This window comes from Monodon monoceros, unplaced genomic scaffold (genome assembly GCF_005190385.1).
Source record: "Monodon monoceros isolate NGI ecotype Baffin Bay Population unplaced genomic scaffold, NGI_Narwhal_1 Super_Scaffold_6, whole genome shotgun sequence".
In the NCBI taxonomy this organism is placed as follows: Eukaryota; Metazoa; Chordata; class Mammalia; order Artiodactyla; family Monodontidae; genus Monodon; species Monodon monoceros.
The window spans coordinates 92075162-92100734 of record NW_021703783.1 but is presented as its reverse complement, the minus strand read 5'-3'; the positions used below and the strand labels follow the sequence as shown (position 1 = coordinate 92100734).

The 25573-nt window shown below is 36.0% G+C and overlaps 1 protein-coding gene across 1 annotated transcript in view; it reads left to right on the top strand.

Moving 5' to 3' along the window:
* Positions 1-25573, top strand: part of ENTHD1 (ENTH domain containing 1) — a 99002-nt gene that overhangs the window by 32157 nt on the left and 41272 nt on the right. Inside the window, exons 3-4 of the mRNA XM_029204125.1 lie at positions 6062-6180; positions 24984-25107. Coding sequence (XP_029059958.1) covers positions 6062-6180; positions 24984-25107 — 243 coding nt within the window. The remainder of the gene's footprint in view (positions 1-6061; positions 6181-24983; positions 25108-25573) is intronic.

Below are 25573 nucleotides of genomic sequence, written 5' to 3'. Positions count from 1 at the left end.
TGGGCATCATGGCCTGAGTCCCTCCTGACCCTATGTTGCTTCTTTGAGGGTCCGGCAAGCAGAGCCTGGCTCTGGGGTGAGGCGCAGGGCGGGGTGGCCCCGGGCGCAGCTGCAGCTGCTCAGCCACAGGCGTTTGGGTGCTCCCTGTGCACACACCGGCCTCCACAGCTGCGGCCCCTCCCTCCGCCCAGAGCCTCAGGGCATCAAGGGGGTGAGGAATGGCAGCAGAACCGGGGCTCAGATCCAGAGGAGGAAAGTGGCGCCGTCTGAGCTCAGGCCTGGGGGAGTGTGCCTTTCCCCTACTGCTTTCTCTCCGTGTACAACTCAGATTTTCACAACTGAAGACCTGATTTCTACACATACTCATCCACCCTTCATTTTTCCCAGAATAATATGACTCAAGAAAGAGGTTATACTTTCAAAGGAACTTTTAATTACCGTTATTAGGAAGTTTGTCATTAGGCCAGTGTCCAAGATTTTTAGCTCATGGAATGTGTTTTCCGGCGAAGATCCAGTTAGAAAATAAAATGCTACTTTGCAAAAACAAAAACAAACAAACAAAAAGATCTCCTGAAACAAAATTTGTCCTTTCTCATTATTTATTAGCTACCTATTTCCAATTTAATTTAAAAAATCTACTTAAACATCTCTGCTTTCTTATTCTTTATCCTTTCTCTGTTTTCATTTTTTTAAAAAAACATGCTTTTCCCCACTAATTTAAAAATTCACCTTTCAAAAAAGATTTATCATACTCACATCCTATCTCCTGTACCTCTGAAGTATTTGTCATGAGTAAATAGGAGCAGAGTAATAAAGCAGAATAATAGAGGTGCCGTATGTAGTGGATGCTGTGGCGTTTCCCACATTCCCACTTCAAGATCAAGGCACTTATTCCCTCGGCAGCTGGGAGACTTGGTGCCCGAGGGGTCTCAGCTGAGTCCTTCTCTTCACATTCCCAACAGGTAAAGAAAGCCTCTTTACCTAAGATCATGCCCCATCCCTGAGAGAACCTACTTTCACTGACTTATGGAAGTGGGCCGTCCCCTTTGCTTCAAGGCAGGACAACGGTGAAGAGCCATTCCAGCCCCAGAGCTCCTAGTAGGATTGGCTGAGTCCTCTGCTGCAAACGCATCCCAGTTGAATTTCTCCCTTGGCCCAGTCCTGCCTCCCTCCCTACTCCCAGATGTGGTTTCTGAGAGTACTCCCTAGTGAATCCCCTCGTACAAATCTGGGTCTCGGAGTCTGTTTCCTGGAGAATCCAACCTACAACAATGGCTTTGCCTCAAGATTTATGATATAGGACAAAGATACGTACATAAATGAGGAGAGAATTATAAAGCAAATGGGACAAAATGTTAACAATTGGTGGATCTGGATGAGAATTCTTTGTGCTATTCTTGCATCTTTTCTGTAAGTTTGCTCCAAGATAATGAAATTGTTAAGGTTCCAAACTCATGATTCTGCAAAAGTTAAATATAAACTTAATCACTATGAGGCTTTGAAATCTTATCAGTTCTTCATTAGGCCACTGAATGTTTTCTATGATAGATATACTTGTTCATTTTTAAAAGTTAATTTTGTTAGGTAAATGACTTAGTTTACTTCAATTACACCTAAAAGGACACTGTCAATACATAGCAACAATGTCTAGTAGATGCTAAATAATACATAGAACAGTTTGGGTATTTATGGAGGGTTTCAACTCCAAAATGTGCTGTCACATCGTTAATGTCTGATAGTTTGAACGTCAGTTTGGTATCTCATCTGAGAAATATCAAAGGGTTCACCAGTTCTGCTTTGTGGTATTATCTAGTGATACAGGCTCAATGAGATCTATAGCTTCTCTCTAGATAGCTTCTGCCAAGTACCTACAGCCGTGGTATCTAAGCACTCATCTTCGAATGACTCAATAGCATCGTTTCCTGCAGCGTCTTCGCTTTTTCCTTTGAGGTTTCTCATTCACATACTAGTACTCCTTGACTGTGACTTCACAGTCTTGATTGATAAATAGCTTGTGATATACAGGGTACTTCATTTCCACTAAGGAACTAAATGTGTGAAGTGTGTTCTCCCCCTCCACTTGCTTGTGAAAACCCAGAAAGCAATGTTGTGTAATCACCTAATTTAATTAAGCACACCTCACTTCCAGTGTTGTGCTGATGCTAAAATAAATTTCTAAATGAATTTCTGTACACTCAGTATATTCTAACTGCCTTCCTTCTTGCTCCATAAGATAATTTATTATAGGCTTAAAACATTTTAGCTATTCTAGGCTAAAATGCATCTCCAAATATGCAAGATATTTTTTTCTTTCACAATCCTTACTATTCTTCAGTTTTCCTCACACTTTACTTCACAATTGACTTCCTGAAATTTTTATTAATCTACTTCTGTGATGTCTAAAACTTAAGTCCATATCATTTCAAGGATAATTCGTTGCTGAATGCTCAAAGAGTGATAATAAAGATAGTTCCTCGTTAAATCACTTGAAAGTACATAGATGATCTAAGCCTCAAACTACTGCTGTTTGCCGGTATTACTTATAAAATCTCCAAGTCCAAAATAAGCTCACTTTAATTATTCATTTTCATGTGAAGTTACAAGAAAATGAAAAGTTAGAGCCATAAATGCAAAGTTCTTATTCTTCAGCATCTTTATCTTATATCATACTTGCTCCTTTTGCCCATGTAGTTCCTTCTGCTTGGAATCATTTCTCCCTCTGTATTTATCAGGATCCTAGCCATCCTTCAAAGCCTTCTTCACATTTTACTTCCTGTTTGAGGCTCTTTCTGATTACTCTGGTACACATTGATTTTTTTCCTCCTTAGAATTTCTATTCCTAAAGTTAGTTATTTTAAGAAAGTTTGACCTGTAATTGTTCTCTTCTAATTTTTTCCTATAAGTCTCTGTATGTTAGACTTATCTCACTAGTCAGGCTATAAACTTTTTGTAAAGGCAAGGACCAGGCTATTTTTCTTGTGTAATTCCTAAAATGATTTTGAAAAATTATATGCCTCCTAATATGTTTTTAGCTGACGTGTGAAATTTTGTCTTAAGTATAGTAAATGCAAAGGATATAATTCAAAATATTGACATTAAAGACAAAAGAAAAGAAAACAAGCAAAACTTTCATGAGTCTTTTAAGAGCATCTAAAGGAGTATAAATACTATTGTGATTCATATCTGTAGTCATTCATTTGAAACAATACATGGTCTTCTTTAATTATTGGACATTGTACATCATTCCCTTTTCTCCTTGAAGTCATATCTATTCCACATCCCTCACAGAATTTTATCCTGATAGAAAGTATGTTTATGCTTGAAAGTTGTCTCTACATAAAATATGTATATAAATTGAAATTATTTTTCTAAATTGTCTGTGACCAGAGGCTTTAAGTGGCAAAGTAGTTCTTCTAGATTGACTTACTGTTACAATTATTTTTAGTACAGAGTCGATCAAAACCACATAAATGGGGGCTTCCCTTGTGGCACAGTGGTTAAGAATCTGCCTGCCAATGCAGGGGATATGGGTTCGAGCCCTGGTCCGGGAAGATCCCACATGCCACGGAGCAACTAAGCCCGTGCGCCACAACTACTGAGCCTGCGCTCTAGAGCCCGCGTGCCACAACTACGGAGCCCACGTGCCACAGCTATTGAAGGCTGCTCGCCTAGAGCCCGTGCTCCGCAACAAGAGAATCCACCGCGATGAGATGCCCGTGCAGCGCAACGAAGAGTAGCCCCCGCTTGATGCAACTAAAGAAAGCCCGTGCGCAGCAACGAAGACCCAATACAGCCAAAAATAAATAAATAAATAAAAATTTTAAAAAAGAAACAACCACATAAATGTGGTTAAGTACTTACTAAACATAAAGAATAAAATTTTATTGGAAAGACATATTTTTTATGAGCTACATGGAACTGTTCATTTACCCATATATGAATATTACTTATTCCTTGAAATAAACAGGGTTCAGCATAAATTCTGTTTCTGTTTTACATTTTTAGAGATGTAAATGCTGAGAAGATTTGTTCACCTAAAATTGGGTGGGGAATAGAAGGTGTTTTATTATAGCAATGTCAATCAATTTTATGAATTCTTTCCAAATAATATGCCAAAAATTATATAGTGATGTATTATGAAAATGTTTTTCATCTCTTGTCAACTGTTAACTTGATTAGATCTTTCTTTAATGTTGTTGAAAGCAAAGGATTGGAAACACCCCACTTAGAAAAAGATTTGTTAAACAGTCACTGGGAACAATTTACGTTCTCCATTTCTGGAAATAATACCAAAAACCTTTTGCTAAAATTTATCAAATGACTATTAATTATTCTGGTTACGTTTTAATTTAACCCAATATACTCAGAATGTGTGGGGAAAATAAAAACACTAATTGCAGTGTACCCGTCAATACAAAATTTTTTGAGAAAGTGATTTTATTGTGTCATATGCTTTAAATGAATTTTCATCAAGTCTTCAAAACTGCAGATTTGTTTCATTCAATTATTGGAGAATACTTACCATATTTACCTAGTTGTCAAAGTCGGCCCTCATTGTGAAAACAACCAGTAGAATCAGATTTAAAGTTTCTTTCAGAAAACATCTAACATTATTTAAATAAACATGTAACCAGACATCACTCTGGTTGTATTCACACTCCTTAGCTTTCTTAAGATAAATAGCTAAGGCATGAAGACTTGCCCTAAGTATGTTGCGTTGGTGAAATAAGGTGCCCCTGCCTCTGATGCTTTCTGTGCTCTTCTGTCATGGGACTCTTCCTCAGGAACGATGCATTCTTCAACAGTACTGAGGGATGGAAAGCACAAGGATATTAGATGAGACTTATCAACTGTCCTGCTCCTCCACACTGTGATATATCTGAGTACCACACATCCTGGTGTGGACCAAAAGAACTGTTGCTTGTGCCATGCTTTGCGATTAAAAGAAATATGTATAAGACAGGACAAACTTTGAAGCTCTACTTTGGGTTTTTCATGCCTTGATTAAAGGAAGCTTCCCTATACCAGTCGTTTTTACTATTGTTTGGTGCCTTAGAGACAATTATGCTTGTATCTTAAGGGAAGATGCACCATAATAATATGGGTAAAGAAAATGTCTTTCTTTGTAAAGTGGGAGAAAAATGATGATGAAAGGGAAAGGGGAAAGAACCAGCCAGATGCTTCTACACAGTTGCATTCTCAGGCAGATCAGTTTTTGGTAAGAATATATACAGAACTTGTGCATCTGGAAATTGAGTCCTTTAAAGCTATCTATGCCCATAAAGCTATCTATGTACTTAGACTTGGGAAGTCTTCAAGTACCCCCAGAGGTGTGCATATACCATACCAGTTTGAAGATAGATTTCTTATGCTTTTTGTGGTCCCCAATAATATGCTGAAATATAGTTGCTGCTAATACTTTTGTTTGCATAGTAATTAACATAGGAAGGAAAGTGATATTAAGACTACAAAAACATTAAATTCAGCAAATGTATATAAACAGATATATCAGCTTATCTTCATTGGCATTTCTTTTTTGTTTAAATTTTTAAATTTTGTTTCAATTTTCTTTTTATAAAATAATCTATACATTTCTGACTGATTTTGCATAGAACACATGAAATTCACACTGCAGGAATAAAGTTTTTGTTTTTTTTTTTTTTTTAGGAATAAAGTTCTTTTAAATATTATTAGAATAATTATAATTGTCATTCCTGCTTTGCTAAAATTTCATTTGAGTAATTTTCATTTTCAAACTCTATTTTCTACACTATATTATACTTTATTTTAAAAAATGTTTCAAATAATAAAACTTAAAATTGAATCATTGATGGGAGAAAGGGCTAGAATTGAATTTGTATTTTTAAAATCTGTCTGAACTTGTCAATTATGATAAAGGGATATATTAAATGATTAATATTCATAGGTAACCATTGGCACATGATGTATATTTTGTAGACAAAATGGATCTTCAGAAGTGATTAACTTAAAAATTGTGAGCTGATGTGAAAACATTACTATTTTCTGTCAAAGTAAAATCTTAGCTTTATGTTGTTGACAGAAAACACTTCCAAGGCAGGACTGAAACAAGAGCAGTGTCAAGACATTCAGTTGCCTAGCAGAAGTGTGTCGTCCCAGGAAACACTACCCCTCAAGATTAATGCTTGGAAATCAGCAGAGGTAAGTCATTATAGTAGTTTCCTATGGCTTCTCTAACAAATTACTACAAACTTAGTGTCTTAAATCAACACAAATGTATTATTTTAGAGTTCTATGTGTTAGAAGTCTGACCCAGGTCTCACTGTCCCGGAATCAAGGTGTCTGCAAGGCTGTATTCCTTTCTGGAGGCCCTATGGGAGAATTTGTTTTCTTGCTTTTTCCAGCTTCGTGTGTTCTAAAAGAAACTGTGCTTGTCTTTTAACTTTGTTTTTGATGTCTTCTGTTATACAGAATTTTAAATAAGAATAAGGTTAAATTAAAGTTTTCCTTTATAGTTCATGCTTTTTAAAATCTTATTTAAGAAATTCTTTTTTTTAATCCTAATATAATAAAGGTGTCTTATTTTTTCTTCCAATGTTCAAATTTTATGCCCTCTAGAATTTTACTATATAGTGTAATATAGGGGTCTTATTTATCCCCCTGTGGATAAGCAATATTTAATTTTTTGAACAGTCCATCTTACTCTACACATTTAAAAAATGTTTTTATTGCAAAATAATTATAGACTTATAGGATGTTGCAGAAACAGTACAGAGTCCCATGTACCCTTCACCCAGCTTTCCCCTGTGTTGACTTCTATATAGCTATAGTAGTACAATATCAAAATCAGGAAATAGACATTGGCATGTTATGCTAACTAGACTACAGACCTTATTCAGTTTTCAAATTTTCAATTCAGTATTCATTTTTTTAACCTGCATTGTGTGTGTATGTGTTCTATGTAATTCATCCTAAGTATAGATTCCTATAACCAGCACCAAAATCAAGATACAGAACTGTTCTATCACCACAAAAGAAGTTCCTCATGCTATTCACCCCATCCCACTCCTCCCAACCCCGTATACGGGCAACCACTAATCTTTTCTCCATCTCTATTGTTTTGTTATTTCTAGAATGTTGTGTAAATGGACACAGACTATACGTAACTTTTTGAGATAGATTTTTTTTTTTCACTCAGCATAATGCTCTTGAGATCCACTCAGGTTGTTGCATGAATCAATAATTCATGCCTTTTTATTGTTAAGTAGCATCCCATAGTATAGATGTACCAGAGTTTATTCAACCATTCACCCACTGAAGGATAGTTGAGTGTTTCCAGTTTGGGGCTTTTTATGAATAAAGCTGCTGTGAACATCTGTGTACGGGTTTTTGTATGTGAAGTTTTCATATATCTGGGATAAATGTCCAGGAGTGCGCTTGCTGGATTGCATGGTAAGTGCATACTAAGTTTTTTAAGAAACTGTCAGACGGTTTTCCAGTGTGGCTGTACCGTCTTACATCCACCAGCAGTGTATGAGAGATCCAGTTTCTCTGCATCCTCACCTCATCCTTTCTCTGGTAATTTGGTATTACCACTGTTTTAATTTTATTTATTCTACTAGGTTTCTGGTGAGATCTCATTGTGGTTTTAATTGGTGTTTCCCAAATGGCTAATGATATTGAACATCTTTTTATGTGCTTATTTGTGCCATCATAACTTCTCTTTGGTTAAATATATATATTCATATTTTTTGCCCATTTTCTAATTAGGTTGTTTTTTACCATTGAGTTTTGAGAATTCTTCATTTATTCTGGATTCAAGTCCTTTGTCAGAGAGGTGACCTGCATATATTTTCTTCCAGTCTGTGGCTTGTCTTTTCTTTTTAACAGTATCTTAACAGAGCAACAGTTTTAAATTTTGGTGAAGTCCAATTTATCAATTTTTAATTTTGTGAATCGTGCTTTTGGTGTCATATCTAAGAACTCTTTGTCTAACCCAAGGTTGTGTAGATTTTCTCCTAAAAGCTTTGTAGTTTCATGCTTTCCATTTAGGTCTGTGATCTATTTTGAGTTAATTTTTGTATAAGTTGTGAAGTATAGGTTGAGGTTTTAAAAAAAAAATTTCTTTTCCCTACAGATATCCAATTGTTTCAACACCATTGTTGAAAAGACTTAAATTTTACTCTAATATGCTTAAGTGTGATTTTCCTTCTCTCTCTTCTTTGTCACCCAATGAGACTTTCCAGTGGGAGGTCTTTCACCTTTATTTAATTCTGAGACAGTTATCTCTGGTTCAAATATTTCTTACTTTATTTTCATTTTCTCTCTTTCTTATCTGGGCTCTTCTTATCTGGATATTAGTAATTCTCTTTCTATCTTCATATCTCTTAAGTTTTCTTTATAGTTCCTATTTATTGTTTTTTTTTTCTTCCTCTAGAGTTTCTCAGTCTGATCTTCCAGTTTAATAATTTGTTCTCAGCTATGTTCATTCCACTGTTTATCCCATCTGTGTTCTCTATTTCAACATTCTGTTTTTACATTTGATATTTAATATTTCTATTTCATTCTTTTTATTGTGTTTTTTCCTGTTTCATATTGCTTATCCCTTTCCTTATTTATTTTAGTATGTGTATTAAGTTTATTTTAAATTCGTGGTCCATCTTTTCTAATATCTGTGCTTCTGAAAAAACCTGTAATTCGGTTTTTTTTTTTTAATAGTTTTGATCCCCAAATGACTGGTTACCCCTCCGGGTTATGGCTGCTCTGTCTAGGATTGCTAGAGGTCGGACCTTAGTCTGTGCCAGCCCTGTCAGCTTAAGTGGAATGTAGGGGAAGTGGACTCTACGGTGGAGAGCACCTCTCTCCCCTCCCTGCTCCCTCCAAGAATACCAGAGTTAATCATTCCTCACTCTGAGGATCAATGCCTCAAATTAGATCTTTATCCTTAGCACCCCAAGAAGAAGCAGCTTTAGAGGGAGACACTCCTTAAATTGTAAACCACCTGGGGGATTGGAAAAGGAAGTGTGAAGAAGCATCTTCTCAAGCCTACCTAGTCAGTCCCCACTGAGTGTTCTTACCTCCTCAGGGCTTCTGCACTCACCGGAAGCACTCCCTCCCGTGTTTAGCTCTCTGACTCACAGCAGGTGCGCAGGCAGGTTCCAAGGCATTGAGTGGGCAGTAATTCCACCAACTCCTTCCTTATTTTGTTCAACCATTGCACAGGCCACCTTCTGCCCCAGGCTAAAGCCAACTAGACACCCTCACACCCCTCACACACAAACATACCAGTTCAGAATAGCCACGCCATCTCCCCTGCGGCCCCTCACAGTTTTCTTCTCATTTAAAAAAATTTTTTTTATTGGGGTATAGTTGATTTACAATGTTGTATTAGTTTCAGGTGTACAGCAAAGTGAATCTGTTACACATATACATGTATCCAACTCTTTTTTAGATTCTTTTCCCACATAGGCCATTACAGAGTATTGAGTAGAGCTCCCTGTGCTATACAGTAGGTCCTTATTCATTATCTATTTTATATATAGTAGTGTGTGTGTGTGTGAATCCCAGTCTTCCAATTTACCCTTCCCCCCTTCCCCCCCAGTTAACCATAAGTTTATTTTCTACATCTGTAACTCTGTTTCTGTTTTGTAGATAAGTTCATTTGTAGCCTTTTTGTTGATTCCACATATAAGCGATATCATATGATATTTGCCTTCCTCTGTCTGACTTCACTCAGTATGACAATCTTTAGGTCCATCCATGTTGCTGCAAATGGCATTATTTTGTTCTTTTTTATGGCTGAGTAATATTCCATTGTACTGTCTATATGTACGACATCTTTTTTATCCATTCCTCTGTTGATAGACATTTAGGTTGCTTCCATGTCCTGGCTATTGTACATAGTGCTGCAGTGAACATTGGGGTACATGTATCTTTTCAAATTATGGTTTTCTCTGGATAAATGCCCAGGAGTGGGATTTCAGAATCATATGGTTTTAGTTTTAGTTTTTTAAGGAAGCTCCATACTGTTCTCCCTGGTGACTGTACCAGTGTAGAAGTACACTGTAGCATAGGAGGGTTCCCTATTCTCCACCCCCTCTCCAGCATTTATTGTTTGTAGATTTTTGATGATTGTCATTCTGACCAGTGTGAGGTGATACCTCATTGTAGTTTTGATTTGCATTTCTCTAATAATTAGTGATGTTGAGCATCTTTTCATGTGCTTTTTAACCATCTGTATGTCTTCTTTGGAGAAATGTCTATTTAGATCTTCCTCCCATATACCTAGGAATAAACCTACCTAAGGAGGCAAAAGACCTATACTAAGAAAACTGTAGGATACTGATGAAAGAAATAAAAGATGGCACAAACAGATGGAGAGATATACCATGTTCTTGGATTGGAAGAATCAATATTGTGAAAATGACTGTACTACCCAAAGCAATCTACAGATTCAATGCAATCCTTATCAAATTACCAACGTCATTTTTCAAAGAATTAGAACAAAAAATTCTTCTCATTTTGATGTCATCCCTTTATAGTATCTCCAAGCTTGATCCTGAGGGAGGGGGCCACTGAATCAGAACTGGAACCTGCTCTGTTCTTCAGTGTTCTCTGACCTTCCCAGACATGCACCTACTTACTCCTATTTGTACTTTCACATAAGAACACACATCTTTAATTCTGGCATATATAGCTCCTCAAATAATATTTTTTTCTCTATTTCCTTGACATTTTTTTTTCTGATTAATTTCTTTTAGGTATATATTGGGCCACTTAATCTCTCATTTTCTATGTCTTTCAACTGCTTTATTAAAATTTTTATTGAAATATAGTTAATGTGCAATATTATGTTAGTTTCAGGTATACTACATAGTGATTTGACATTTGCGTACATTATGAAATAGTCACTGTGTTAAGTCTAGTAACCGTCTGTCCCCAACAACTGCTTTTAAAAGTAGATTTTTGTAAAAAAAATAAAAAAGAAAAATGGTCATGAAGAACCTAGGGGCAGGACGGGAATAAAGATGCAGACCTACTAGAGAATGGACTCGAGAATATGGGGAGGGGGAAGGGTAAGCTGGGACAAAGTGAGAGAGTGGCATGTACATATATACACTACCAAACGTAAAACCGTAAAACCGATAGCTAGTGGGAAGCAGCTGCAGAGCACAGGGAGATCAGCTCAGTGCTTTGTGACCACCTAGAGGGATGGGATAGGGAGGGTGGGAGGGAGGGAGACGCAAGAGGGAAGAGACCTGGGGATACATGTATATGTATAGCTGATTCACTTTGTTATAAAGCAGAAAGTAACACACCATTGTAAAGCAATTATACTCCAATAAAGATGTTAAAAAAAAAAACTTAAAAAAAAAAAAAGTAGTTTTTTGTTTCATTATGTCTCCGTGCTGCATTTTAGGTAATTAATCAGAACCATCTTCCAGTTCATTTTCTTCTCCTTTCACCTCTGTCCACTCTAGAATTTTCCCTGTCCATTAAGTGTTTTATTTCGATAGCTATTGCGTTGCTTTTTTGCAGGATATTCATTTGTACTCATTTCATCTCTGCCTGTTTTGGCTTCTTGTTTTTTTTATTTCTTTAAATTAATGCTATCCTTTCCATTTTCTTTTTGAGAACTAAATATACTTACTTTTATATGCTTTTTAGATTTCTTAGTTTCATTTTGTCAGGAGTGGGTTCAGTTTTCTTTCTGTGTTTTGGAAAACTGGTTTGTAAGCTCTCCTTGAGTGGCTCAAGTTTTTTATCTTTCTTTTTCTCTGAGTGTCCTTAACCTTTCCTGCCTAACAGTTTTTCATTTGCCTCCTCCTGACACCTGGGACTACGTAGCACATTCAGAACCTACCCGGGCAGCTTGGGGCTCCTTTCTTTTGCTCATGTCAGAGATATTGCAGATCCGGTCCCCAGACCACAGGATGCTGTGGCTCAGTTGCTAGTGAAGTTTAGTTCTCACCTGCTTGTATACTACTTTTAGAAGCCATAGTCCCAGGCTGTGACTGATGCCAGGTTATTTCAGCTTCCTTTGTAAGTAGTGAAGCTCAATGCCCGGCATAGTTTCAAGCAGTGAGCCCATATTCAGCACTCCTATCTTGGATGGTCAGAAACTAACAGAAACTAACACACCACAGTGGTAAATCTGTGTTTACCACTCTGGAATTGAGCTTCCGGTTTTCTCTGCTTTTTTCTGGACCCAAAGTCCCAAAGGTCCACAGCTTCAGCCTCCTTACCATCATGTGTTTTGTGTTCATGCTCTCATCCATGAAGATGTTCATCTTGTCTTTTAACATGACTGTACCTTTAATTCTCACCTTTGTATTTTCTCTTTCATTACTGTGTGTTTGGAGAACACATAACCCTGAAATATGAACACATAGAACCATCTTGACTGGAAACCTGTTCCACTCAAGACTGTATGAAATTATCTCATTGATTCATTCTTCTGTTTTAAGTGTGTTTCTCCTACTAAAAGGAAAGATCCTTTTCAGGTGCTTTAGAGACCTTTCTAGTCTTATTCATTATTGAATCTTCAGTTGTCAGATTCTTGTTAATGAAAAGTGAAATGAATGAATGAGTAGACACTCAGTATTAGCTCCCTTCCCCTCTTTTCCTGTGATACAGGCTTGTTTGGCCTTCTGCTCAGAATGCTTTGTTTAGTGTTCTGCCACAGTTCCTATGAGGGAGGGTTGAAATTATTTCTTGGCCTTCTGTTCCCAGCCCTTTTCCCCAACCAACTAGATATTGGATTTACAAGATTTTCTAGCAGCTCAGAAAAGTACATAAAATTAAAATTTCACTGTTTCTTAATTGCATAATAGTCCACAGATTGAAAATACATAGGTTATTTTCAAAGGTATGACATTAAGTCAAAATGATTTTAAAATCTGTGATCAGTTTATTTGCTCCTGATGGCTTTTAAAGAAGAGAATAGGCTTGAATAATCTTATATGCTTTAGAGGGTAACAAAGATATAAAATATCACCTAGTGGTTTTTTTTTTTAATCAGTCTTTAAATTCTCATTATTATTGTTTTTTCTTACTTTAGAAGAACCCACCGTAATTGGCTTACATCATTTCACGTCTTATATCTGTGAGCAGAAAATGGTACCCTTATCTCAAAAGAAGTTTAAAGCTAGATTTTCCTTTTTCAAAGCATTACTATATCAGGACACTATTCCATCATCCTACTGACGAGCATTACTGTTATTACTGTCATGAACATTTGATGCAATCCAGTGTGTCCTCTTCAGTAATCCGCTTTTGTAGCATAAGACAAAACCTACCAAGTTGAGTAGTAAATCTAATTGTTGTTGCCAAATGTACTGCATCTACATTAAAATTTTCATGTTTTTAATACAGAATGAGAAAGAAATGGTATCATTGATTGCTTAGGAAAAATGAGGAGTGCTTAAAAAAATCTTTAAAAAACTTTAAATGGAAACTTCTTTAACTATTTTCTTTCTACAAATGTGAAAATGATCTAAAAGCAGTAAATAAAATTCTTAACAGAATAGGGCTTTCAAAAGCAGAATAGTACTTGCCTCTGGTACCGTCAAAACTAAGGAAAGCCTTTAAATTTATGACACTTGGATGAGTTTTCTCTCTGTGTACTGTCCAGAATTTTTATTATTAAATTTGCTAATTAATAAGACTATTTGTAGCTTTTCACCAGCTCAAAAGACCTTCCTCTTTTCTTGCTTGAGGAGATTCAACAATGAGGTTGTGATTTTTTTGGTCTCAGTTGTTTCCATAGCAACAGTTAGGGATGCTATAAATTGGTCCACACAAAAGTAAATCTGACCGAAGCCTTCAGTGTAGTTGTGCATTACTAAATCGCTAGTGACAGAAGATAACTGTTTACGTCTTACTGCCTCTGTTTATTATTTGTTAGGTGAAGAGTAAACAGTTTTTATCCTTGGATCTATTAGCATATCATTTATTATATTTGCAAAAATTTGAACTCATCAAAGCTGTTAGAGAAATGGAAATTATACTTATTCTAATTATGTTAATTCACCATCCTTTTACCGCTTTTCTGCATCATTGCTTTGTGCTTAAAAGTCCTTTGTTTTCATGTTTGGGCTTTTATTCTTTTTAAGTTAGAAAATACTTGTTGAAAAAAGTTTAAACAATATAAAAGGGTAAAGAGTGAAAAACAAAGTTTCTTCTTACTTCTCTATACTCTTTCAGTTCCCTTCCTCAGAGGCAATCATTACAAAGTTTTTTATGAATTTTGGGGGGGAAATTTTCTGTGTCCATACATTTTTTACCTAAATGGATTCATTCAAGATATACTGCTCATTCATTCAAGATATACATGCTTTTAACTAAATAATATATCTTCATCTTTCTCTATAATAAATGCAATTATTCGATGTAAATTGTTCCAAAACACGCTTTTTTCACTAAACTATATATTATGGACATATTTCTATATTAGTACATATAGATTGCTGTATTCTTTTTTCATTATCACCATTACTATTAATTTTTCAAAAAAGATTTAAACACAAGGAGGGAAAGAACAGGGGACTAATTCACACACTTAATAGAAGTCTCAATAATCACCCTTCTGTTCACAAATATTACAACTTTCCTAAGGTAGCTACTAGACACATGTGACTATTTAAATTTAAATTAATAAAATTAAATGAAAACTTTAGTTTCTTAGGCACACTAGCCACGTTTCAAATGCTCAACACTCACATATGGCTGGAGGCTACCATGTTGGATGGTGCAGACTAGAACATCTCTAGTATTGAAGAAAACTCTGTTGGACAGTGAGGGTACCACCCTTGCTGCTTTAAGGCCTGGAGGTAGAGAACTTGCAGAGACAGAGGCCAAGATGTCAAGGGTATGTGGTTTTCCTTTAAAATTGTAAGGGATTTCCAATGCAGCATCAAAAAATGGACATTTAAAAAAATCTCTTTATCAACAGTAAACATAAAAATTAGTTCTTATCACAACTTCAAATAGAATGCATAGCTGCCAAGAATTTTTCTTTTTCTTTTCTTTTTACATCATGAAATGATTACCACAATTAAGTTTAGTAAACATCCATCATTTCATATAGATACAAAATAAAAGAAAAAAATGTTTTTCCTTGTGATGAGAATTCTTAGGATTTACTTTCTTAACAACTTTCATATATAATATACAGCAGTGTTAATTATATTTATCATGTTATACATTACATCCCTAGTACTTATTTATCTTGTGCTATATTCTTTTTTTTTTTTTTTTGCGGTACGCGGGCCTCTCACTGTTGTGGCCTCTCCCGTTGTGGAGCACAGGCTCCGGACGCGCAGGCTCAGCGGCCATGGCCCACGGGCCCAGCCACTCCGCGGCATGTGGGATCCTCCCAGACCGGGGCACGAACCCGTGTCCCCTGCATCGGCAGGCGGACTCTCAACCACTGCGCCACCAGGGAAGCCCTGTGCTGTATTCTTGATGTATAAATGAATCTTAATTTATTTAACCAATCCCTGTTGGTAATCATCTTGGGATTTTTAATGTTTTTGTCTCTTAAAAGCAATGTTCCGATAACAACCTTATACATACGTTTTTATGATGCTGTCCCAGAAGTGGAATTGCTGAAAGGTCATGTTTATTTTTAGTTTTGAAAAGTACTACCAAATTGTCCTCCCAAAATTGTACCAATTTATATTCGCCAAATGTGTATCCCCTCATCTTTGCAAATACTGAGTATTATCATATTTTTACCTCTTTGTCAGTCTGAGGTAGAAAAATTTTAATTTGTTTTATCTTAATTGTATATAAGATTGAACTACTTTTCATGTGTTTATTGGGCATTTGGGTTTCTTTTTATTTATTATCTCTATTCGTGTCCTTTGTTCATTTTCCTGTTTGGTTTCTCACCTTTTTCTTTATCAGTTTCTAGAGCTATTTGTTAAATATTTAGCCTATTATCTGGTCCTTTATTCATTTTTAGTTTTTCTGTTTGATTTTTCACTTTATTTATGGGCTTTTTTTTTGCCTTTGTAAAGGAAAAACACATTATTCCTCCTGTGTTTCTTCTTTACTGTCATACTGCTACCACATTTCATTTCTAACACCAGAGACATGGGTTTTCCACACCTCAAGCAATTTTCTGACACCAGCTGGGTGTCCTACAATTTAATTTATTTCTGACACTGTCTACCTGGAGACAGTGTCAGATCCCACAGGTTAAGGGCTCAGTCCACAAGACTTCCCTCTCCCCACCTCTGTTTCAGATACCAGTTGCAAGTCTCAGGTTGTCACCTGTACTTCTGGCTGACCACTGTAAATCAGTGTTCCAATGACCCCTTCCTTAGGTTCGATCATTTGCTAGAACAGCTTACAGTGCTCAGGGAAACATTTACATTTACTGGTTTATTATATAAAAAAGGATATGATAAAGGACACAGATGAACAGACAGATGAAGAAATACATAGGGTGAGATCCAAAAATGCATCCAAAATGGTTTTGAGTTCAGGAACTTCTGTGCCTGTGGAGTTGGGGTGTACCAACCTCCTGGCATGTAGATGTGTTCACCAACCCAGAAGTTCTTTGTACCCTGTAGTCTGGGGACTTTTTATGGAGACTTCATAATGTAGGCATGATTGATCATTAACTCAATCTCCAACCCCTCTCCCTTCTTGGAGGGTGAGGGTTAGGGGCTGAAAGTTTCACGTTTCTAATCATGGCTTGATCTTTCTTGTGACCAGTCCCCATCTTGAAGCTGTCCAGGAGCCCACCAAGAGTCACCTCATTAGAACAAAAGACATTCCTATCACCCAGGAAATTCCAAGGGATTTAGGAGCTCTGTGTCAGGAACCAGGGTCAAAGACCAAATGTTAGAACAAAAGATGCTTCTAGTACTCTTACCATTTAGGATATTATAAGCATTTTAGGAGTTCTGTGCCAGGAACCACGGACAAAGACCAAATATATATTTCTTACTATGATCACAATATCACAGCCTTATAGAAATCTAATTTTAATGTAGTCAAATGTGCCTTTTTTTTAACAGCTTCTAGATATTAAGTCATTTCTAAAAAGACTTTCTCTAGTCTAAGACTTTATAAAATGTCACCTTGGCTTTTTATTTTAACAGACTATTATTTAGATCAGTTTTAGGTTCAGCAAAATTGAGAGGAAGGTACAAAGATTTCCCTATATACCCCCATCCCCACCCCACACCCCACTATCAGTATCCCTCATCAGAGTGGTACATTTGTTATCATCAGTGAACCTAAATTAACACTTCAGTATCACCCAAAGACCATAGTTTACATTAGGGTTCACTCCTGGTGTTGTATAGTCTAAAGATTTTGACAAATGTATAATGTTATGTATCTGCCATTATTATATAGAGAATAGTTTCATTGCACCACCTATTCACTCTTTCCTTCCCACTAACCCCTGGCAACCAATTATTCTTTTACACTCTCCATAATTTTACCTTTTCCAGGAAGTCATATACTTGGAATTATACAGTGTGAAGTCTTTTCAGATTGACTTCTTTTACTTAGTAATATGCATTTAAGATTCCTCCATGTCTTTTCATGACTTGATAGCTCATTTCTTTTTAGTGCTTAATAACATGCCATTGTTTCGATATACCACAGTTTATTAATCCATTCACCTACTGAAGGACACCTTGCTTGCTTCCAACCTTTGGCAATTATGAATAAAGCTACTATAAACAATGATGTGTAGGTTTTTGTGTGGACATAAATTTTTAACTCCTTTGGGTATATACCAAGGAGCGCAGTTGCTGAGCTGTGTGGTAATAGTATGTTTATTTTTGTAAGAAACTATCCCAGTCTTTTTATGCTTTGATTTTAAAAAATGTATTTAAATGCTACCTATCAAGAATTTGTTTTGATAGATGGAGAGTGTTAGAGATCCACTTAAAAAAAAATTCATTCAGTTGGTTGTTGCAGGTCTTAGTTGTGGCACATGGGCTTCTTAGGTGTGGCATGTGAACTCTTAGTTGTGGCATGCCTGTGAGATCTAGTTCCCTGACCAGGGATCAAACCCAGGCTCCCTGCATTGGGAGCATGGAGCCTTATCCACTATGCCACCAGGGAAGTACCTAGAGATCCACTTTTAAAATTTTATTTTTACAAATGATAATCAGTTGTCTCAACATCATTTGTTGAATAATCTATCTTTTCCCCATTGATTTGAAATGTGGCTTCAATCACACAATAAATTCCCATTTATATTTGGCCCCATTCCTGGATTTTCCATTTGTTTATATTAAAGAAGTAACATGTAAAGATAAACCATAACATTAAAAAAGAAAGAAATACAGAAAAAGAAAGAAAGAAAAGAAGGAAAGAAGGTAGGGGACAGAAGGAATAAGGTGGAGAGGAGAAATAGAAGCTAGATTTCTTTGATTATACCTTGTTTTTAGATTTGTCATTGGAACCCTGGAAATATTTTGCACAATTATAAGACAAAAGTGAACTAAAGAAAATAATCCCTAAAAATGTAAAATGAAATTTACCTTTCATTCAGTTGGTATTTTTATTCTGCGATGTTGGTACTTTTTATCTGAGATTATGTGAGTATAATGTGGCGTGAATCAAATAATAATCATGTGGTTCTTTATTTGCTTCATCTTTGGTGTCCTTGACACCTGGGATTCTGAGTATCAGAGAAAGAAGATAGGGATGTAGCAAGAAGAGATTGCCGGAACCCAATAGATCAGAATTGAATTGGGTGAATTTTACCTTAAAATTTTTTTGGTAATTGAAAAACTTCTAAATTATCCATAGGTCAAAGAGGAAGCTCAGAGGAAATTTTAAAATACATAGAGCTAAATGAGAAGGCAACACAACATATCAAAATATATGAGACACAGCTAAAGTAGAGGTGAGAAGGAAGTTTATAGTCCTAAATGCTTAAATTAGAAAAGAGGAATATAATTTTTAAAAAAGAGAGAAAAGGTCTAAAATCAATAATCTAAGTTCCTTCTTCAAAAAATCTAAGAAAAGCAAAATAAACCTATAGGAAACAGAAGAAAGGAAATAGTAAAGAGCAGAAATCAATGAAATTGAGAACAGGAAAGCTGTTAACAGAGAAAATGAATGATACAGAAAGCCAGTTCTTTGAAAAATATGTAATCGATGAACCTGTAGTAACACTGACAAAGATAAAGAGAAAAGATCCAAATCACCAATATCAGGATGGAATGGGATATCACTGCAGTTCTTATAGCCATAAAAGGACAATAAAGTACTACTACCAATTTTATGCTCATAAAATTGACAACTTAGAAGAAATAGAACAATTTCTAAGAAAGTACAAACTACTAAAACTCAAACAAGATGAACCACAACCTGCAGCTGTTACAAAAATTGAATTTATAAGTGTCCTGAAAAAAAAATCTCTGGACCCAGATGGTTTTACTGGAGAATTATACCAAACTTTTTTTTTTTTTTGGTCACACTGTGAGGCTTGTGGGATCTTAGTTCCCTGACCAGGGATTGAACCCATGCCCCCTGCAGTGGAAGCTCAGAGTCCTAACCACTGGACTGCCAGGGAATTCCCTACCAAACTTTTAAAGAAGGATTAGCATGAGTTTTACATCCAGAAAATAGGAGGGAACCCTTCCCAATTCATTTTATGAGGCGAGTATTACCCTGATACCAACACCAGACAAAAACAATATGAGGGGCTTCCCTGGTGGCGTAGTGGTTGAGAATCTGCCTGCCAATGCAGGGGACACGGGTTCGAGCCCTGGTCTGGGAAGATCCCACATGCCACAGAGCAGCTAGGCCCGTGAGCCACAGTTACTGAGCCTGCACGTCTGGAGCCTGTGCTCCGCAACAAGAGAGGCCGCGACAGTGAGAGGCCCGCGGACCACAATGAAGAGTGGCCTCCACTTGCCACAACTAGAGAAAGCCCTCGCACAGAAACGAAGACCCAACACAGCCATAAATAAATAAATAAAAAATTTTAAAAAATATATGAAAAAAGAAAATACAGACTATTATCTCTCATGAAATTATACAGAAGTCCTCAAAAAGACTTATCCTGTTGAATCCAACAATGTATAAAAAGAATTATATACCATGACCAAGTGGGATTTGATCTAGGTATGGAAGGCTGGTTCAACATTTGAAAATTAGTCAATGTAATTCATCATATCTACAGATTAAAGAAGAAAAAATCATAGGATTATGTCAAGTGATGCAGAAAAGCATTTGACATAATTCAACACCCATTTAAGATAAAAACTCTTAGCAAATTATAAATAGAAGGGAATTTCCTTAAATTGATCAAGATCATCTATACAAAACCTACAGCTAGTATAATGGAACAGGACTCTATGGTCTATGCCCCCCATGTCCTCAGCCTGCCTTTTGTCTGTGGAAAAGCTTTAGCCAAAGAATAAGTTTAATCAGAGAAGTGAGAAAATGCAGAAACAAAGGAAAACAGTCAAAGAAGACCAAATAATAATAGTTTAGTCATCGAGCATAGTCAAGGACCTTTAGCTCCTTCTCAAGGGCTATAGATAATATTCTGAGCCGTATCCTGTGAAGTGTCTTATAGGTACTGAAACCCCCACCAGGTGGAAGAGGTTAACTACATGATGACCAGACTGTAGCCATGACATAAGCTGGTACAACTCCAAGAATTGGCCCCAAGGAAATGGGAACAAACTGATCCTGGAACTGAAGATTAACTGTACTTAAAACAATCAAGATGACGCTGATCACACCACCAATGACCAATTTCAAGATGACTGTCAGAGTTGACTGTGCTGTTTCTGCATGTACCCCCCTCCCTAAGCCTATAAAAGCTCATGCTCACTGATTGTCAGTGGGGGGGAGTCGGCCTTGGGACAGATGTCCACCCTCCCCTCCCCAGTTGCTGGCATCCGAAATAAAGCAAACTGTCCTTTCCACCAGTATGGCCTCTTTATTGGCTTTTGAGCAGCAGCCGGACCCCACTTTTGGTTACACTGGCATCATAAATAAGGGTGAATGCTTTCCCTCTAAGATAAGGAACAAGGCAAGGACTCTTATTCAACATAGTATAGGAAGTTCTAGCCACTGTAATAAGGCAAGAAAAAGAAAGGAAAAGCATGCAAAATTTAAAGGAAAAAATAAAACTGTCCTTATTTACAGGTGACATGATTGTTTGCATAGAAAATCTCAAGGAAATGATACAACAAACCTCATAGAACCAGTAAGTGAATTCAGCAAGGTTGTAGGATATAAGATCAACATACATAAATCAATTGCATTTTTATATACTAACAGTGAACATATACTAACAGTAACTGAAATTAAGACATATGCCATTTATAATCACTTCCCTGGAATGAAGTCCTTAGGTATAATTATAACAAAACCTGTACAGGATCAGTATACTGAAAATTATAAAATACTGATGAAAGAAATTAAAACCACCCAATTAAACACCTACCATGTTCGTGGATTGGAAGACTCCACAAAGTAAAGATATCATAGTAAAACTGCCCCTAATTACTCTATAGGTTTGATGCACTTCCTATTAAAATTTCAGCAAAGTTCTTGTAGACATAGATAATAAGCTTATTCTAAAATTTGTATGGAGGGACTTCTCTGGCGGTCCAGTGGTTAAGACTCTGTGCTTCCAATGCAGGGGGCATGGGTTTGATCCCTGGTTGGGAACTAAGATCCCACATGCTGCACAGCATGGCCAAAAGATTTTTTAAAATAAATAAATAAAATCTGTATGTAAAGGCACAGGCCCTAGAATAGCTTAAACCATCTTGGAAAAAAAAAAAAAGTGGGAGTAATCACTCTGCCTGATATTAAAGCCTACTGCATAGCTACTGTAATCAAGGGAGTGTGGTATTGATAGAGAGACACTTAGGTCAGTGGAACAGAATTGAGAACCAAGAAATAGACCCACACAGATATAGCCAACTGATTTTTGACCAAGTGCAAAAGAAATTCAAAGGAGAAGGATAACTTTTTCATCAAATGATATTGGAGCAGCTGGACATTCATAGGCAAAACCATGAACCTCAACTTAAACCTTATACAGAAATTCACTCCAAATGGATCACAGATTTAAATGTAAAAAGAGAAGCTATAAAACTTTAAGAAAAATATTTGAGAAAAGTCTTGGGGTCTAGGGCTGGCCAAAAGCACGATCCGTAAAAGAAAACAAAAATGATATCAGACCTCATCACAATTTGAAAAATTTTGCTCTGTGAAAGACTCTGTTAAGAGGATGTAAAGGCAAACCACAAACTGGGAGAAAACATTTGCAAACCACATAACCAGCAAAGAACTAATACCTGGAGTATATAAAGAAGTCTCAAGACCCAACAGTTAAAAAACAAACAATCCAATTAGAAAATGGGCAAATGATATAAACAGTCATTTCAGCAAATACAGGTAACAGATAAACAGATGGAAAGATCAACATCATTAGCCTTTAGGAATATATAATTTTGAAATACGAAATATCAAAATAGCTAAAATAAAAAACAGTGACAACACCAAATGCTGGTGATCATGCAGAGATACTGGATCACTCATGTATCACTGGTGGGAATGTAAAATTGTACAGCTACTCTGGAAAACAGTTTGACAGTTTCTTATAAAACTAAATATGTAGCTACCATAAGACCCAGCATTTTCACTGTTAGGCATTTATCTCAGAGATATGAAAACTTATTTTCATACACTGTACACTGTGTTCACAGCAGCTTTATTATAGCACAATTCTGGAAACAATCTAGATGGCCTATAACAGGTTAAACCAACTGTGATACATCTATACCATGGACACTACTTGACAATGAAAAGGAACAAGTTATTGATACATGCAACAACTTGGATGAATCTCCGGAAATTATGCCAGGTGAAAAAAACCAATCCCAAAAGGTTACATCCTGTATGATTCCATTTATGTAACATTCTTCAAATGTCGAAATTACAGAAATGAAGAATAAATTAGTAGTTGTGGGGAGCAGAGCATGGTAATAAAAAGGCATCAGGAAGGAGCCTTATGGTGATAGAAATGTTCTGTACTTCGATCATATCAATGTCAATATCCTAGATATGATATTGTACTATAATTTTGCAAGATGTTGCCTTTAAGGGAAACTGGATAAAGGATACACAGGATCTCTCTGTATTATTTCTTACAACTGGATATGAATCTACAATGACTTCAGAATAAAAGCTGAATTATGAAAAGTGGCAAATCACTTGGAAAGTGGTTTGACAGTTTCTAATGAAGTTAAAAATAAACCTATCCTATGACCTAGTCATCCTACTCCTGTGTAAATATCCAGGATTAATGAGTGCATTTGTCCACAAAAAGATTTGTGCAAGAATATTCATAGCAGCTTTATTCATAATAGCTGAAATATGGAAACACCCCAAATGTCCATATGCAGGAGAATGGATAAACAAATTGAGATATTTTCATGCAATGGAATACTTCTTACAGAAAAACAAACTACCGATACACACAAAATATGGATGAATCTCACAAATATTATGTTAAGCAGTGGGAATCAGATACAAAAGAATAAATAGGGTATGATTACGTTTGTATGAAGTTCAAAAACAGGCAAACTTATTGATGGTGATAGAAGGTAGAATACTGTTTACTGGTGGCGGGGGTGTGGTATCAACTGGAAAGGCGCTTGAGGGAACTTTCTGGAGTCAAGGAAATGTGGTTATGTAAATATACACATAATGCCAAAAGTTACTGAGCTTTACACTTAAGGTTTTGCATTTACTATATGTTCATTATACCTCAATAAAGTACGGCAAAAAAATTATCCCCCATTCGTGGGGGAAGAAAGACAGGTCAACCCATTCATGGGGGAAGAAAGACAGGTCAACCAGTCCCACTGTGTAGACTTTGTTTGGATCCGTTTCCAGACTAGCTATAGAAAAACCTGTTTATGATACTTAGGTTAAATTGAAAATCTGAACAGTTTATAATTGATGACATTAAGGAATTATTGTAAAGTTTACAGGTGTAAAATAATTATTATTGTTAAAGAGTTCTTATCGTTTAGAGATACATGTTGAAATAAGTGATATATCTAAGATTTGCTTCAAAATAAAACACATGAGTGGTAAATAAAACAAGACTGGCTGTGAGTTGATTGTTGTTTAACCTACATGATTGGATTATTGTCTACTTTTTACTCCATGATAAAAAGTTTAAAATTTTAAATATGGATAAAAGATACACACAGGTAGCTTTGTTATTACCAATAAAACAGAATAATTGGCCTCTGAGATAGTGTGTTCTAAGGATGCTCAAGGAGTGGTAGGGAAAGTTAATGCCCCAAACAAAATCATTGCTTGCCTACACTAGGTGTCTTTAGCAAGGAGTGAGAATCTTTTTTTATACTTGGAAGGTATAGTTTTTTATTATTTATTTATTTCAATTGAAGTATAGTTGATTTACAATATTATGTTAATTTCAGGTGTTCAGCATAGTGGTTCAGTATTTTTACAGATACACTCCATTAAAAGTTATTACAAGATAATGACTATAATTCCCTGTCCTATACAATATATCCTTGTTGTTTATTTTATACATGGTAGTTTGTATCTCTTAATCCCATACCCCTAATTTGCCCCTCCCCCTTGCCTCTCCCCTTTGGTAACCACTAGTTTGTTTTCTATATATATGTCTGTTTCTGTTTTGAATATACGTTCATTTGCATTATTTTTTAGATTCCATATATAAGTGATTTCACTAAGCATAATATTCTCTAGGTCCATCCATGTTGCTGCAAAGGGAGTGGGGATTCTTAAGGGCAGAATACCACCCAACACTAAGTGGACACCCACGTGTAGATAACTTACGTGCAAGTTCTTTCAGTCAAAATGTATTTACAACGATGTTAGCACATAGAGGCACATTGTACCTCTATAAATTGTCCATTCGTTGTAGCATATTGAAGCAGTGGGGTTAATTTTTTTTCTACTTTCATGTGTGTTCTCTTGTTTTCCATAAGGACCTGATGTTATTTTATGAGGATGATCCAAAGCCAGTTTTGCCGACAATTCCTACTTCCATTATCTCGTCAACTACATGGTTGTCAGAAGGGCAAACAGATGTCTGTGACCTCTGGGATGCAGGTAAATTAGGTAAAGAATAACATTTTTACTCAGAAACATGAATAAGAAACACTGGACAGGAATTGTTTTTCATCAGATTTTATTTTGTTAAATATAGCAACAGTGGCTTTAATTTAACTTTGGTCATGAGGGACCGGGTTAGCATGGATAAATTCAACCCACACAGGATCCTGTAACCTTATTTTACCATTTGTTTCAATGTTTTTTTCTCTTTCATTGTTTTATTTCAAAAATTATTAACTACAAGCCTTAAATCTTTTATAAATTTTTTTAAAGCAGAAAATTTCATTTTAGTTCCTTCTCTTGTTTGTATTCATCTTCTCTTTGATGAAGAGTTTAAATTACGATATTTTTCAGAAGCAAGCATTAGATGAAAATATGAAAAAGCATGATGCATGGTATACCACAAATTGGTTAATCATCTCTTGAGTAATTAACATTAGAGAATGGCACAGTATAAAATTAT